This window comes from Lepidochelys kempii, chromosome 3, assembly GCF_965140285.1.
Source record: "Lepidochelys kempii isolate rLepKem1 chromosome 3, rLepKem1.hap1, whole genome shotgun sequence".
In the NCBI taxonomy this organism is placed as follows: Eukaryota; Metazoa; Chordata; order Testudines; family Cheloniidae; genus Lepidochelys; species Lepidochelys kempii.
In genome coordinates, this window is record NC_136382.1 from 110,108,497 (window position 1) to 110,125,188 (window position 16,692).

General features: G+C 42.3%; 1 protein-coding gene across 6 annotated transcripts in view; it reads left to right on the forward strand.

Moving 5' to 3' along the window:
- Positions 1–16,692, forward strand: part of PHACTR2 (phosphatase and actin regulator 2) — a 222,309-nt gene that overhangs the window by 157,296 nt on the left and 48,321 nt on the right. For all 6 annotated transcript variants that reach the window (XR_012158072.2, XM_073337516.1, XM_073337511.2 and 3 more), the window contains exons 3-4: positions 11,852–11,932; positions 15,691–15,849. Coding sequence is in view for 5 of the 6 variants with exons in the window: in XM_073337516.1 (XP_073193617.1) it covers positions 11,852–11,932; positions 15,691–15,849 (240 nt within the window). In the remaining variant the exon portion in view is untranslated. The remainder of the gene's footprint in view (positions 1–11,851; positions 11,933–15,690; positions 15,850–16,692) is intronic.

Sequence of the window (16,692 nt, forward strand, 5' to 3'; positions counted from 1 at the left end):
TTCGCATTTCTTCAGGCAAGCACATTGTGCTTATGGAATTGGTTGCATTTCATAATATGAGTATGGGGCACAATGCTATTTAGTTTACTAGAGCTCCAAACTGAGTTTGCATTTCTATAAAACCACAAGGATCATATCATCAAGTAAAAGGCAACTATGCTATAAAGATCTCAACTCTAAGACCAATTTTTATTAGACTTACATGAATATTGTCGACAAGGTCAGTTAGACTAGCAAACAACACTGAATTAGTTATACTGCACGAGTATATAAAACATGCTATGTTAAAATACTGTATATTGCCATATCTGTTTCACATTAATATTGTTTTAAAATCACCATATTTGATGATGGAATTTAATATAGAAGAATTATTGTGGTTTGCGTTAACAGCTTCCAGAAATGTGCTAAGTGGATTACAGTACAGGTAGAAAGCCCTGGTGTCTTGTCCCAAAAAACTGTATAATTTAAGGCCCTGAACCTGGAAAGAGATTTATTGATGTGGACCCCTATGCCCTCATGGAGTCCTTGAGACTTCAGCAGGACTCCAAGTAAGCGTAAAGGTCTACAAGGGCAGATCCCTTGGCAAGACTGGGGCTTTAGTATCCGACATGGTGCTTGGAGTGGGGATAAAAAACAGTAAAGAAGGGATCTAAGGGAGAACAAAGGTAACAGCAATAAGATCTAGTGGTCACTTAGCTAGTCATGTGTACATCCTGGTGGTTAAGTTTAAAAGCATTTGCAAGGATAGAATTTCATATTGTGACCACTCTGAATAAGGAGAAGGTGGTAGCTTGGAAAATCAGAAAAAGGAGACATTTCAAACGTGGGAGACAGCATGAATAAAGATACAGAAATGCTTGTGGGAGGATCAGCTGAATAGTGCACTGAGGCTGGTGGTGTTAGTGGAGCAGGAGGGGATAGAGTTGTGTTGGGTCTACAAGGCAAATTTAAGAAATTTAAGCTGAATGTATGACAGGTTTCAGAGGGGTAGCGGTGTTAGTCTGAATAAGAAAAAGGGGAGTCCTTGTGGCACCTTGGAGACTAACAAATTTATTTGGGCATAAGCTTTCGTGGGCTAAACCCACTTCATCAGATGCATGGAGTGAAAAATACAGTAGGCAGATATAAATACACAGCACGTGAAAAGATGGGAGTTGCCTTACCGAGTGGGGGGGTCAGTGCTAACGAGGCCAATTCAATTAGGGTGAATGTGGCCTATTTTCAACAGTTGACAAGAAGGGGTAAATATCAACAGAGGGAAAATTACTTTTTGTAGTGCTAACGAGGCCAATTCAATCATGGTAGATGCGGCCCATGTAGTGAAGGAGAGAGAGCCAGCAGAAGTATTGAAAGGTGTGGGTGGGGACAACATGGTTAAATCAACAGGCAAGGAATAAAGGTAACAGTGTATCACAAAGATGTTGAATGAGAGTCAACAATGTGGTGATGTTGTGAAAAAGGATGATATTCTGGAGGACTGCATTTCAGGTACTGGAGGTAACTGTCCTACTCTGCTCGGCACTGGTGAAGCCTCAGCTGGAGTACTGTGTCCAGTTCTAGGCATCACACTTTAGGAAAGATGTGAACAAATTGGAGGGAGTCCAGAGGAGAGCAACAAAAATGATAAAAGGTTGAGAAAGCCTGACCTATGAGGAAAGGTTAAAAAAAATGGGCATGTTTAATCTTAAGAAGAAGACTTAATTTTATCAGATTTCCCCTCAGTCTTTAAATATGTTAAGGGCTGTTATAAGGAGAACAGTGATCAATTGTTCTCCAGGTCTGCTGAAGGTAGGACCAAAGGTAATGGGCTTAATCTACAACAAGAAAGATTCAGGACCAATATTAGGAAAAACTTTCTAACTATAAGGGTAGTTAGCGCTGGAATAGGCTTCTAAGGGAGGTTGTGGAATCCCCCTCACTGGAGGTTTTTAAGAATAAGTTGAACAAACACCTGTCAAGTATAGACTAGGTTTACTTGGTCCTGTCTCAGTGCAGGGTGCTGGGCTTGATGACCTCTTGAGGTCCCTGCCAACCCTACATGTCTATGGTTCTGTAATTTTAGCCACTGTATTTTTAATGGACTGAGTATCAGGGAAGCCTTGTTGTAATCAAGACAGGAAATGATCAGGCATGGATGAGACTTCTAGTTGTGTTCAGATTCCCTTGGTGTATTGTAAGCGGTGTCCATCGCATAGCCTATAGTTTAGCCTGCCTAACACATTCCATTACAAGACCACTATTTTTGATTATTTATAACTTTGCCAAACTTAAGATGTTTTGGGCTCAAATTTTCCATGCTGGGTATCTGACTTGGTCTGAGTTTGTGTGTGGGCTTTTTGTTTTTGTGTTAAATTTCATCCAAAAATAATTCAGCCATTTCCGAGAATGAGAATAGGGAAAATATATATTGTTTTGCCCATGTTAAAAAAAAAAAAATCTTACAACTATCCATTGAGAAGTTCTAGCAGCTTTGTGATTTGGAGTATGAGCTTGAAATTTGGTGTGTTGGGGGGAGAGCGATCACGCTGGTTTCAGGAATGTTTATCATCCCATGGAAAACCAGCCAAATTTGGCCAAATTATAAATTCCTGAAAATTGAAGTTCGCATATGCTCAATGGAGACGTCTTGAAATTTGGAGGCTACATTCTCCATAGAGTCTGTCTGCACTGAGCATGCTCCATCCTCTCTCAATAAGAACTTAAGAATGGCCATACTGGGTCAGGTCAAAGGTCCATCTAGCCCAGTATCCTATCTTCCAACAGTAGCCAATGCCAGGTGCCCCAGAGGGAATGAACAGAACAGGTAAGCATCAAGTGATCCATCCCCTGTGGCCAATTCCCAGCTTCTGGCAAACAGGGGCTAGGGACACCATCCCTGTCCATCCTGGCTAATAGCCATTGTTGGACCCCCTCCTCTATGAACTTATCTAGTTCTTTTTTGAACCCTGTTATAATCTTGGCCTTCACAACATACTCTGGCAAGGAGTTCCACAGGTTGACTGTGCGTTGAGTGAAGAAATACTTCCTTTTGTTTGTTTTAAACCTGCTGTCTATTAAATGCCTGTGTGTCAGTTGAACTGGATTTGTGCCATCCCCACAGAGCAACTGAGCTACACTAGCGGCCAGGCAGCATGGAAGAGAAGGAGGAAGAAACCTGACTAGCATGCAGAGGGTGAGAGAAGTGGGGGGCAGGCAGGAGCAAGAGCTGAGAAGTAGGGAAGCATAGGGGAGGATGGGAGCAGTGTGTACAGGGGCTGGGATTAGGAGTGGAAAGACACATGCAGGAGGATGGATGGAAGGGGGATGGGAATAAAGGGAAGAGGGAAAACGAGGGGAGTAGGAGCCAGCTGAATCAACCCCAGGGAGAGGATACAGGGGTAAGAACTAGGGTAGGATGGGAGGGCCCAGGGACAGGAGCTAGAGAGGGGGCAAAATGGTTTATAACCATTAGACCATGCCCACCTTCCACAATCTGGACTTGAACCAAGGAGATTTTTGTCTTGATATTTCTCTGCTACCAGCAAATAGCAAAACCCACTAGGAAACTGCATTTCATCCCGCCGCTTCTAGTGGCTGGGCCACATAGACAACAGCCTGATACCTCTATCAGTAACTCCCTTAGCTCTAATGGTGGAGGTCTATGCAATGCAAGGTTCCGAGCCAGCTGATGAACCACGTGGGTGTCAATATGGTTCCACAGAATTTCTGTTTTTTTTCAGTTTGCATATTTAAACTTAGGAAATTACATTCAAAAATATCTCTCAGAATGGGTGGATTCTTTTGACAGTTCTGGCCTTGTTCTCTCTTCCCCATTTTACAGATGAGGACAATAATACCATCTGACCTTACAGGGGTGTTGTGAAGGTAACTTCATTAATATTTGTGAAGCACTCAGATTCTGTGGTGAAATCACCATAGAAATGCCCATGAGGAAATTAATAATTTTCAGAGCAGTGTTTGAATGGTGTACAGTGAACAAGACCTAGGGCCACACATTGAATAGTAAGGATTAAAAGAAAAAGAAAGAACAACAACTTGTTCAGTGAGCACCATTCATCCCAGGCACTGAATGAGGCAGAGATCCTATGGAAAAAATAGCATGTGATCATGTAATGAAAGGTTTTGTCATAATGCCTAGGCACAAGGGGGCTGAATTAAGGCACAGGCAATCTTAGTTCTGGCATTTCCTGACTTTTGAGTGCTTGACTTGTACATTCTTAAGTCTTCTAAAATAGTTTTTTTGGATTTAATTATTGTCTTAAGTGAATGAATCCCAGCATAAGTGCATTTACTTTTTGAAAATATTGGATTGTGAAATGCAATGTAATGTATAATATCTGTGATATGCCATAAATTATTATTAAGATTCAACCTTATTAGATGCTGGCGTCTTTTCATATTAAGGTAACGTAAGTAGACACAATACACTTCTTATACAAGAGTACAGAATCTTGGTCAGATGTATTTGTTATGCAACCTTTTTTGTTCATAGGAACTAAATTCATAGCAAATATTAACGTAATTTCTAATGTTCTTTCCAATAATCAAATAAATTGAGAACATTATATTATCGTGCTGGGCTAACAGAACGTAAGTTATTTAAAGTAATTTATAAAACACAGTCAGTTAATACTAGGAATGATGAAGGATCAAGACCATAGCCTCCTTCCGCATGAATTTCCCAGTCTTTAAAATGGGGATAAATATATTTAAGGGGTGCTGTGAAGCTTACATAATCATAGAACAGGAAGGGATGTCGAGAGGTCATCTAGTCCAGTCCCCCGCATTCATGGCAGGACTAAGTATTATCTAGACCATTCCTGACAGGTGTTTGTCTAACCTGCTCTTAAAAATCTCCAATGATGGAGATTCCACAACCTCCCCTAGGCAATTTATTCCAGTGCTTAACCACCCTGACAGTTAGGAATTTTTTCCTAATGTCCAACATAAACCTCCCTTGCAGCAATTTAAGCCCATTGCTTCTTGTCTTAGCCTCAGAGGTTAAGAAGAACAATTTTTCTCCCTCCTCCTTGTAACAAGCTTTTATGTACTTGAAAACTGTTATCATGTCCCCCCAGTCTTCTCTTTTCCAGACTAAACAAACCCAATTTTTTCAATCTTTCCTCATAGGTCATGTTTTCTAGACCTTTAATCATTTTTGTTGTTCTTCTCTGGACTTTTCCAATTTGTCCACATCTTTCCTGAAATGTGGCTCCCAGAAATGGATACAATACTCCAGTTGATGCCTAATCAGCACAGAGTAGAGCGGAAGAATTACTTCTCGTGTCTTGCTTTACAATACTGCTAATACATCCCAGAATGTTGTTTGCTTTTTTTGCAACAGCGTTACACTGTTGACTCATATTTAGCTTGTGATCCACTATGACCCCATTTTTCCACCGAATGCTTCCGATGAAGTGAGCTGTAGCTCACGAAAGCTTATGCTCAAATAAATTTATTAGTCTCTAAGGTGCCACAAGTCCTCCTTTTCTTCTTACTATGACCCCCGGATCCCTTTCTGCAGTACTCCTACCTAGGCAGTCATTTCCCATTTTGGATGTGTGCAACTGATTGTTCCTTCCTAAGAGGAGCACTTTGCATTTGTCCTTATTGAATTTCATCCTATCTATTTATCCCATTTCTCCAGTTTGTCCAAATCATTTTGAATTTTAATCCTATCCTCCAAAGCACTTACAAACCCTCCTAGCTTGGTATCATCCACAAACGTTATAAGTGTACTCTCTATGCCATTATCTAAATCATTGATGAAGATATTGAACAGAACCAGACCCAGAACCGATCCCTGCGGGACCCCACTTGTTATGCCCTTCCAGCATGACTGTGAACCACTAATAACTACTCTCTGGGAATGATTTTCTAACCAGTTATGCACCCACCTTATAGTAGCTCCATCTAAGTTGTATTTCCCAAGTTTGTTTATGAGAAGGTCATGAGAGACAGTATCAAAAGCCTTACTAAAGTCAAGATATACAACATCTACCACTTCCCTCCTATCTACAAGGCTTCTTACACTGTCAAAGAAAGCTATCAGGTTGGTTTGACATGATTTGTTCTTGACAAATCCATGCTGACTGTTACTTATCACCGTATTATCTTCTAGGTAATATGTGTAGTAATGGTAGTATAGTGCTTTGAAAGTGTAAAGAGTTTCATCCTAATATGAAAGGAAGTGTTTCATGGTTCTTTTTATTTTTCTTTTAAAACAATTTTAAATTCAAGTGTTACCCAGTAGCATTGGAAAAACATCATCATGAGAAATGAAGAGTAAAACCAGATTATGGGTCCAATCCAGTGCCTATTGAAGTCAGTGTAAAAAATGCTATTGATTTCAGTGGAGATTGGATCAGGCCCTATAAGCAGAAAATGATACTGATCAGTCTAGTTTCACTGTCCAGGGCAAGTGAGATGCAAAAAGGAAGCAGTAAGCATAAATGCAAGAATTAAGTGAATTAGGTTCTGAAAACTGCAAGATTTTTAATCTAAATTGTTATTAGTAAAACAGGTAAGCAATTTTTTACATGCCTCCTTTATTGTCCTTGGAACCTATGTGATAGAATGATGCATTCAGTGCAGTACTATCATAAATAAACCTGCTTACTATGATGGTTAAGACTCCAGTCCTTCAACAGTATGTGCACAGGTGGGCCTTTATTTCTTTGTCATGTCCCATTGACTTTAATGGTACTCTCCAGGCGGCATAAGTGTCCACCAACACACATCTCTTTGCAAGAACTGGGCATTAATCTGTATGCTTGTCATGGCCATGATTTTTGTGAATTTCAAAAGAACCTAAGTTCTATTTTCAAAAGTGACTTAGGCCATGTCTACACTACGAAAGTACTCTGATTTTACAGAAGTCGATTTTTGGGAACAGATAGTATAAAGTCGAGTGCACGTGTCCACACAGAGCACATTAATTCGGCGGTGTGCATCCACAGTACTGTGGTAAGCGTCGACATTCCGAGCTGTGCACTATCCCACAGTCCCCGCTGTGCACTATCCCACAGTCCCCACTGTGCACCCGAGCTGTGCACTATCCCACAGTCCCCACTATCCCACAGTCCCCGCTGCCCATTGGAATTCTGGACTGAGCTCCCAATGCCTGATGGGGCCAAAAATTTGTCACGGATGGTTATGGGTAAATGTCGTCAGTCAACCCTCCCTCCCTCCCTCCCTCCATGAAAGCAACAGCAGAAAATCATTTCGCGCCCTTTTCCCTGGATTGCCCTAGCCAGACGCCATAACACAGCAAGCATGGAGCCCGTTCAGCTCACCGCAGCAGTTATGACCATTGTAAACACCTTGCACATTATCGTGCAGTTTATGCAGAACCAGCACCTGAAAAACCAGGTGAAGAGGTGATGGCAGCGCGGTGATGAGGACATGAACACAGATTTCTCTAAAACCGCGGTCCCCAGCAATTTGGAGATCATGGTGTTACTGGGGCAGGCTCATGCTGTGGAACGCCAATTCTGGGCCTGGGAAACAAGCACAGAGTGGTGGGACCGCATAGTGTTGCAGGTTTGGGATGATTCCCAGTGGCTCCGAAACTTTCACATGCGTAAGGGCACTTTCATGGAACTTTGTGACTTGCTTTCCCCTGCCCTAAAGCACAATACCAAGATGAGAGCAGCCTCACAGTTGAGAAGCGAGTGGCGATAGCCCTGTGGAAACTTGCAACACCAGACAGCTACCAGTCAGTCAGTAATCAATTTGGAGTGGGCAAATCTGCTGTGGGGGTCACTGTGATGCAAGTAGCCAACGCAGTCATTGAGCTGCTGCTATCAAAGGTAGTGACTCTGGGAAATGTGCAGGTTCTACTAGATGGCTTTGCTGCAATGGGATTCCCTAACTGTGGTGGGGCTATAGACGGAACGCATATCCCTATCTTGGGACTGGGCCACCAGGGCAGCCAGTACATAAACCGCAAGGGGTACTTTTCAATGGTTCTGCAAGCACTGGTGGATCACAAAGGACGTTTCACCAACATCAAGGTAGGATGGCCGGGAAAGGTTCATGACGCTCGCGTCTTCAGGAACTCTGGTCTTTTTAAACGGCTGCAGGAAGGGATTTACTTCCCAGACCAGAAAATAACTGTTGGGGATGTTGAAATGCCTATGGTTATCCTTGGGGACCCAGCCTACCCCTTAATGCCCTGGCTCATGAAGCCATACCCAGGTACCCTGGACAGTAGTAAGGAGCTGTTCAACTGTAGGCTAAGCAAGTGCAGAATAGTGGTAGAGTGTGCATTTGGACATTTAAAGGGTCGCTGGCGCAGTTTACTGACTCACTCAGACCTCAGCAAAACCAGTATTCCCATTGTTATTGCTGCTTGCTGTGTGCTCCACAATCTCTGTGAGAGTAAGGGGGAGACGTTTATGGCGGGGTGGGAAGTTGAGGCAAATCGCCTGGCCGCTGAATACGCGCAGCCAGACACCAAGGTGATTAGAAGAGCACAGCAGGAAGCGCTGCGCAATAGAGAAGCTTTGAAAACAAGTTTCATGACTGGCCAGGATACTGTGTGACACTTCTGTTTGTTTCTCCTTGATGAAAACCCCCGCCCTTGGTTGCCTCTAAATTCCCTGTAAGCCACCCGCCCTCCCCCGTTTGATCACAGCTTGCTTGCAAAGGAAATAAAGTCACTATTATTTAAAAAACATGTATTCTTTATTAATTGTTTATAAAAATAGGGAGATAACTCACAAGGTAGCCCGGGTGGGGTGTGGTAGGAGGGAAGGAAAAGGCCACTTCAAAACTTGTTGAATGATAGCCTTCTGTTGCTTGGGCTGTCCACTGGGGTGGAGTGGTTGGGTGCCCAGAGCCTCCCACCCTGCGTTCTTGGGCATCTGGGTGAGGAGGCTATGGAACGTGGGGAGGAGGGAGGATGGTTAAACAGTGGCTGCAGCAGCAGTCTGTGATCCTGCTGCTGTTCATGAACCTCCACCAGACGCTGGAGCATGTCTGTTTGATCCTGCAGTAGCCCCAGCGTTGCATCATGCCCCTCTGATCTTCCTGCCGCCACCTCTCCTCACATTCATTGGCCACTTTCCTGTACTCTGCTATTGTGTTCCTCCACACATTCTGCTGAGCTCTGTCAGCGCCGGATGACTGTATGAGCTCAGAGAACATTTCATCGCGCGTGCGTTTTTTTTTTGCTGCCTTTTTTGAGATAGCCTTTGGGATGGAGGAGGGAGGCTTGAAACATTTTTAGCTGCTGGAGTTAAAAAGGGAGTGAAGTATTTAAAAAGGTACATTTTACAGAACAATGGCTATACTCTTTCACGATGAACAACACTATTCACATTACATAGCACATGTGATTTTGGTACAAAGTCGCATTTTGCATCTTATATTGAGTGCCTGTGGCTTTGGTGTTAGAGATCACACACGCAGTGCCAGGCAACAGAATTTGGCTTGCAGGCAGCCATGGTAAGCCATAGTCTTTCGGCTTCTGCAACCTTCATAACAGCAGCGCCCTTCTCTCCCATACCAAGCAAAGCACGTTGAGTTGGCCATTTAGTGCAGTGCTGCAGTTTTCCTGTTAATGTGCAGCAGCAGAAACCAGACTAACCCCCCGCCATCCAATTCTCTGGGATGATCGCTTTACTCCTCACTCCACCACATGGCTGATATCAGGGAAGATCCCTGCTAGCCAAACGCGAACAGCTCAGCGCCAATGCCCCCACCACCACCACCACCACCACGTGGCTAACTGCGGGGAGGATTTATTTTCAGCCACAGGCAAACAGCCCATTAGGAACAGCCACCTCTGAGTGTCCCCTTAATTAAATTCCCCTATTTCAACCAGGTTGCCGTGAACGATATCACTCTCCTGAGGATAACACAGAGAGATAAAGAATGGATGTTGCTTGAATGCCAACAAACACCGGGACCATACGCTGCCAGGCTTTGTCATGCAATGATACCAGATTACTTGCTACTAGCATGGCATAGTAAAGTGTCCTACCATGGAGGACGGAATAAGGCTGCTCTCCCCAGAAACCTTCTACAAAGACTTTTAGAGTACCTCCAGGAGAGCTTCATGGAGATGTCCCTGGAGGATTTCCACTCCATCCCCAGACACGTTAACAGACTTTTCCAGTAGCTGTACTGGCCTCGAATGCATCCCAAGTCCTCAGGGCTATTTAATCATTAAAAAACGCTTGCTTTTATAACATGTACTGTATTTTAAAAGGTACACTCACCAGAGGTCCCTTCTCCGGTTTGGTTGGGTTGGGAGGGTATTTCAGTCAGGGTGATAAAAAGATCCTGGCTGTCGGGGAGAACAGTGTGCTGTGTGCTCTCCTCAAGCTTCTCCTCCTCATCTTCCCCATCCGCAAAATCCTCCCATCATTGGAGTCCATGGACGGGGTGGGGTAGTGGTGGCGGCCCCCCCTAGAATCGCATGCAGCTCAGCGTAGAAGCGACATGTCTGGGGCTCTGTCCCGGAGCGTCGGTTTGATTCTTTGTTTTTCTAGTACGCTTGTCTGAGCTCCTTGGAGATTTTTTGAAATGTTTTGGCATTTCGTCTTTTGGAACGGAGTTCTGATAGCACGGATTCCTCTCCCCATACAACGATCAGATCCAGTACCTCCCGTTCGGTCCATGCGGGAGCTCTTTTTCGATTCTGGGACTGCATGGTCACCTGTGCTGATGAGTTTGCCTGGCCAAACAGGAAATGAGATTCAAAAGTTCCTGGGGCTTTTCCTGTACACCTGGCCAGTGCATCGGAGTTCAGAGCAGTCACAATGGTGCACTGTGAAATAGCTCCCGGAGGCCAATACCTTTGAATTGCATCCACACTAACCCTAATTTGAAACGGCGATGTCGATTTCAGCACTAATCCCTTTGTTGGGGAGGAGTACAGAAATGGGTTTTAAGAGCCCTTTATGTTGAAAAAAATGGCTTCGTTTTGTGGATGGGTGTAGGGTTAATTCGATTTAACGCTGCTAAATCCAACATAAACTCGTAGTGTAGACCAGGCCTTAGACTTCTGTGTGCCTAAGTTCCATTGACTTTCAGTGAGACCTAGGATTTCAAAGGACCAGATTTTCAAAGGTATTTAGGCATCTGAAGATGCAGGTAGGTGTCTAGTGGAATTTTCAAAAGTGCCTAGGCACCTAACTAATTTGATTTTAATTGCAGTAGGTGCCCAGGTGCTTTTGAAAATCCCAATTGATGCTATCTGCTTCTTTAGGTGCTTAAATACCTTTGAAAATCAGACTGTAAGTGCCTGGCACTTTTAAAAATGAGATTGAGGCTCTTAAGTCAGTTAGGTGCTTCTGAAAATTTCACTCATGGTCTCTTTCATCCTGCACTGTCTGCTGTTAACAAGATGTCTCCATCAATTTTTACCCTGCGCTCTATTTTGGTGTGTGTTTTGTTTGTGTGGGTATGTTGCTATCTTTATATGTTTTTAAATGACTGCAAAGCTATTTATTTTTAATGAAAAATAAACTTAATTAAAATGTTTGCCATGATTTTTTCCCCAACCTAAAAACACGACTTTGCATTTTTTGCTGTGATAATCAGCCGAAATTATGATTTTGTTCCTGTTTATAACAGGCCATATTAACTTCTTTTAAAGCTGTTTTTCCCATACAGTTAGGGCACCGCACAGGTTATGCTAAGCAATATTATTGCTGAGGATATTGGTTACTGTCTGACTAATAAAATAAAGAATATTTCCAGTTTGTGAGATCTGAAAAAATAACCCTTTTTTCTAGCAAAATCAAAGAGTCTGCAGAGTGGTTTTGTTTTGTTTTTTTAATTTTACATTTGGTACCAGAATGGATGTATTCTTAACTGTGCTTTCTCTTTTTCTAAGTGTTGGAAAGGAAGATTTCAACAAGACAAAGCAGAGAGGAGCTGATAAGAAAGGGAGTTCTGAAGGAAATATCTGAGCAAGGTGATGACAAATAACCTAAAATTTAGATCTTAAACTCTAAGCATGGACATTATTATCACGTTGTTCCATTTTATAATGAATATCAGCTATCCAGTTATAAAAAGGCAGATTTGGCAAAACACTGGCAGCAAGTGGGAGAGGCAGTTTGACCAAGAGGGTAGGGCACCAAACTTGGAGTCTGGAGACCTGGAGTTTGTTCCTGGTTCTGCTGTTGACTTGCTGTGTGTTCTTGGACAAGTTACTTAACCTTTCTGTGTTCTCTGTAATACTTAGCACTTTTGTAAAGCAAATTGAGTTCTGTAGATGAAAAGTGCTAAGTAATTAATGTTACTTTTTGAAATCAGTGATTCAGAGGATATTTTGAGTTGAGCAGTTCTTTCCAAAACAGCTGGAGGATGATATGGCGATTATGGATGAGAAAACTAAAAACTTTGGGGCCCTGCCACTTACCATTTGGGGTATCAGAGTAACAGCCGTGTTAGTCTGTATTCGCAAAAAGAAAAGGAGTACTAGTGGCACCTTAGAGACTAACCAATTCATCGGATGAAGTGAGCTGTAGCTCACGAAAGCTTATGCTCAAATAAATTGGTTAGTCTCTAAGGTGCCACAAGTACTCCTTTTCTTTTTGCATTTGGGGTATGTGTACACTGCAGTTAAAAACCCATGGCTGGCCCATGCCAGCTGACTGAGACGAAGGGGCTGTTTAATTGTGATGTAGACATTAGAGCTCAGGCTGGAGCCCAGGCTCTAGGACCCTGCAAGGTTTTGGGGGGAGTCCCACAGCTCAGAGTGCAGCCTAAGCCCAAATGTCTACACGGCAATTAAACAGCCTGAGCCCTGTGAGCCCAAATCAGCTGACATGGGGCAGACACGGCTGTCTGATTGCAGAGTAGAAACACCCTATGTGTCACAAGTGTAAACCAAAGCAAGCAACTCAACAGCTGGTGTTTCCAATATTGAGAGGTAACAGGTGCAGTATCTCACACACACCACCACCATCACACATGCTACATTCAAATAGCAGAGGCATAAGGAGCTTTGAGGAAAACTCCCTTTGTTTAAAAACACAGCCAGGTTTAGTAAATGGTAAACATAGCAAGATGTATTATGTAAAGCTTGTGTAAAGCATTGTTACCTAACTCCGATTGTACCTGAAGGTTTTCAGCAGTATGCACATCTCTCTTTAAAATGTTGTTTGTTTCTGCTGTTCATAGTGGTAGTGTTTGTACTATTCTTGATTTAATAAAAAAAATCTAGAGCTAATATAATCTTTGTCTAATATAATTTTAGTAACTGCAATGCTTTTCCATCTCCTAAAATTAATCCATTTGTCATGAAGACTAAAAAGACAACAGTAAAAGGAACTGACTAAGAATCTAGTGGACTATAAAAGTCTTAGAGGACAGGTTCTGATATTTCTAAAAATAGATTTCCACTAAAAAAAAAGTTTTACTCTGACTGACCCGAGGAATCAGTGTAATGAATGTTAGGTGTGAAGTCAGGGATAGCTTAATATTTATATTCCCTGCAGCTTCATATACATTAATATTTAGAAACGGGGGGTTATTTTTATATCTGCTAGTGCTGGGGCGTGTCTCTAGACACCCTTGCAGTGTGTGTATCAGAGCATGACACTCAGCACATCTGGGTTTTAAGCTTGTCTTTGCTACTGTCTTGTTCTGTGGCTTAGAACAAGGAACTTAATTGCTCTGTGAATCAGTTTACTCATTTGTAAAACCAAATTTTTAAAAATACTTTTCTTTTGTGGTGCTGTGAGGCTTAGTTGATTGATGTTTGTAAATTGCATTTTGGTGGGAAAGGGCAATAAGTGCAATGTTTTTTAATCTCTAACTTTGATTAGAACAAGATTTAAAATAAATGAGCTAAAAATGGACACACAACGGCTGTTATTTCTTTAGCCTGCCTTCCTTCCCCCTACCCCAGAGTTAGGGCGACCAGTCAGCAAATGTGAAAAAATCAGGAAAGGGGGTGGGGGGATCATAGGAGCCTATATAAGAAAAAGACCCAAAAATTGGACTGTCCCTATAAAATTGGGACATCTGGTCACCCTACCCAGAGTACTCGGTATTCTGTTGTAATACACATTAAATTCTCGTTCAGATTGGGTCAGTACAAAGAGAGAAAAGGATAGGAAGGTGAAATATTTTCTCCCTTGTTTAAGAAGGGGCATCTGTTCATTTCTATGCTTCCTAGAATGCTTCTTGCTTTACATGTGATAAACATGTATGTTTTAAAGAGCAATCTAAAAGAAGACAGAGTAGACGCTTGATGCTCTGAGAAAGAAGGCACACAAAGATAGGAGAGTAAAAGTTGGAAGGAAGGGAATGGTTAAGCAGGATGGAGAGGAGGAAGGGATGAGCACAGAGATGTAGACAGGTAAAGGAATTGCCAGGTCTTGAAGGTGAGAATGAGAAGTCTGAACCAGATGTGGAAGGTGGTCAGGGGAGTGGCATGATAAGGCCAATCAGTGAGGGAGATAATTTTGGTGACAGCATTTTGTGTAGCTTAAAGAGTGGATGGGGGGAAGTGGTGAGGCTAGTGAGGACAAGTTTATAGCAGTGAAGGGGCTGTGGGGGAAGGTATTTAACTTTGGAGGTGGAGAGGAAAGTATGGGTTTATGACAGTCTCAGTATACAAAGGACTGAAGGAGAGACAGAGGAGTCAACTATGACAGCACAGTGAAAAAGAAGATTGTGGAATTATCAGCAGTAATGAACAAGGAAGGGAGAGGAATTTAAGAAAGTGGAGTTCTATTTTTATCACGTTGAGTGGGAGCAGGTGTCTCGATAGCCAGAATGATAGAATCAGAGTCATAAGACTGAACAACGGGGGAGATCAAGGATAAAGACCAAGATTTGAGATTCATAAAGATGGTAAGAAAAGCTATGCAAGAGGATGAAAATAAAGGGAAGGCAGAGTAGGCCAAGAACTGAATGCCACAAGACTCCAGCAGAGCAGGAGGAGGACAAGGAGCTATTGAAAAAGTCAACAAAGCAGCAGTTGGAGACAGAAGACGAGAATTGAGATAGAAAAAGTAATAAATTTTAGTAGGGAGAGAATTCAGTAGGAGGGGAAAGGCAGGAGGCACTTGAGAAGAAAGGTAAAAGAGAATGTCTTAGAAATGACCAGAAAGAACATAGTTGATTATCTTAATAAGGACAGTGAAGTATCTTAATAAGGAGTGGAAATCAGATTGTAGTTAGTCAAGGACAGCATAAGTAGATAATGTCCTCCAGATGTTTGGAGGCAAAGAGTGAGGAGCAAGATGCACTGAAGGGAGGGTGTGTGTGTTAAGGACAGGTTCTTAAAAAGATTGAGGAAACTATAGATAAATATTAGTAAGTAAAGATAATCTGTTGTAAGAGGTAGGGCAAAATTTGGTCTGCATAATCTTTATTACTTGTCTGATGCATGACTTAGAATTCATCTTGTGTTTCAAGGTTCAGTTTGAAGGGCGGGAAGTTGGATGATAATAATCTATGTTACTTGTTAGCTGGGCACATGTGATCTGGAAGTCACAAACTCAGTGAATGGAGAGCCTTATAACATACTATTACAGAGTTGGTTAGAGTAGAACTTCATCAAAATGTTTTATACATAAAATAAATTAATGTGAAATTGTGCTTTTCTTTCATGGAAACTTAAAACCTGAAAAATCACTGAGTTGACAACAAATGGAGAACTAGCTCTTGAGCAGGCTGTAAAATTGGATAATGGCTTTTTAATCTTCATTTTAGCTGGTGATGTAACAGTAAATTTTGAAACCTCAAATGGACACACCATAACAATCAGTGAAGAAACCATCCAGGAAGAAAATGTAATAAAGACCACAGAAGACAATGGCTCCTTATCAGCCAACGCGTCTGCTGAGGAAGGAAAAAAAGAAGATAAAAAAGGTAAACAAACAAATCTTCATATTCTCACAAACCTTTATGGGTCATAAAGGGGAAAGTGGTCTGAGCACAGAAGTGGGAGTCAGGAAGGTCTGATTTCTAATCCCTGACTCCAGTGCTGAGTCCATTTCTGGCTTCAGGCAAGTTTCTATTTCAGATTCTCCTTCTGTAAAATGGGGATAATAATACATAGTGTAAGAGTGCATCCTTACCTCATGGGTACCCCCTCATTGCTGGTCACAGCATTGCACAGAGCTCTTGTCTCTGGCACTCTCTATAAGGCTTTTCCTCAAACCTGCAACTGTCTAAATCCTGCTCAGGGCATACTTGGCTTGGCCTTCTGGTCAAGTCACATGAAAGTCTAAAGCCTTTCTAAGGAAGCATGAGTTAGTCCAAATGGAGGTTCAAACAAGTCTTCAAACTAATGGCCCTTCCACCCCTCTCACTAGTTCCCCTGTTATATCCTGTCTGTTAAGCCTTAGCCCAGAGCTTCTCCCCCCACTAGAGAGACCTCTCTCTCATAACTGAGCTCCCTCAGGCTACTTATAAGGCCTAATTTTGCCTTCTTTAGGCAAGAGGTAATTAGTTAATCACTTCCCCAGCTGTAGAGCATGACTAATTGGGGTTCTTCCCCTTGCCTTTAGTGGATGGTGGTTAAGCCCCTTTATACATACTTATTAGCCTTTTGGGATTGTTGAAGAAATTAGTTCATGTGTACAATTTTCAAAAGTGCCCAGAGTGATTTATGAGCTTATGTCTCGGTGTCAAAAGTAACTTGGGAAGCTAAATCCCACTGACTTTCAGTGAGTCTCAGCCACCTAAGTGTCTAAGTCACTTTTGAAAATT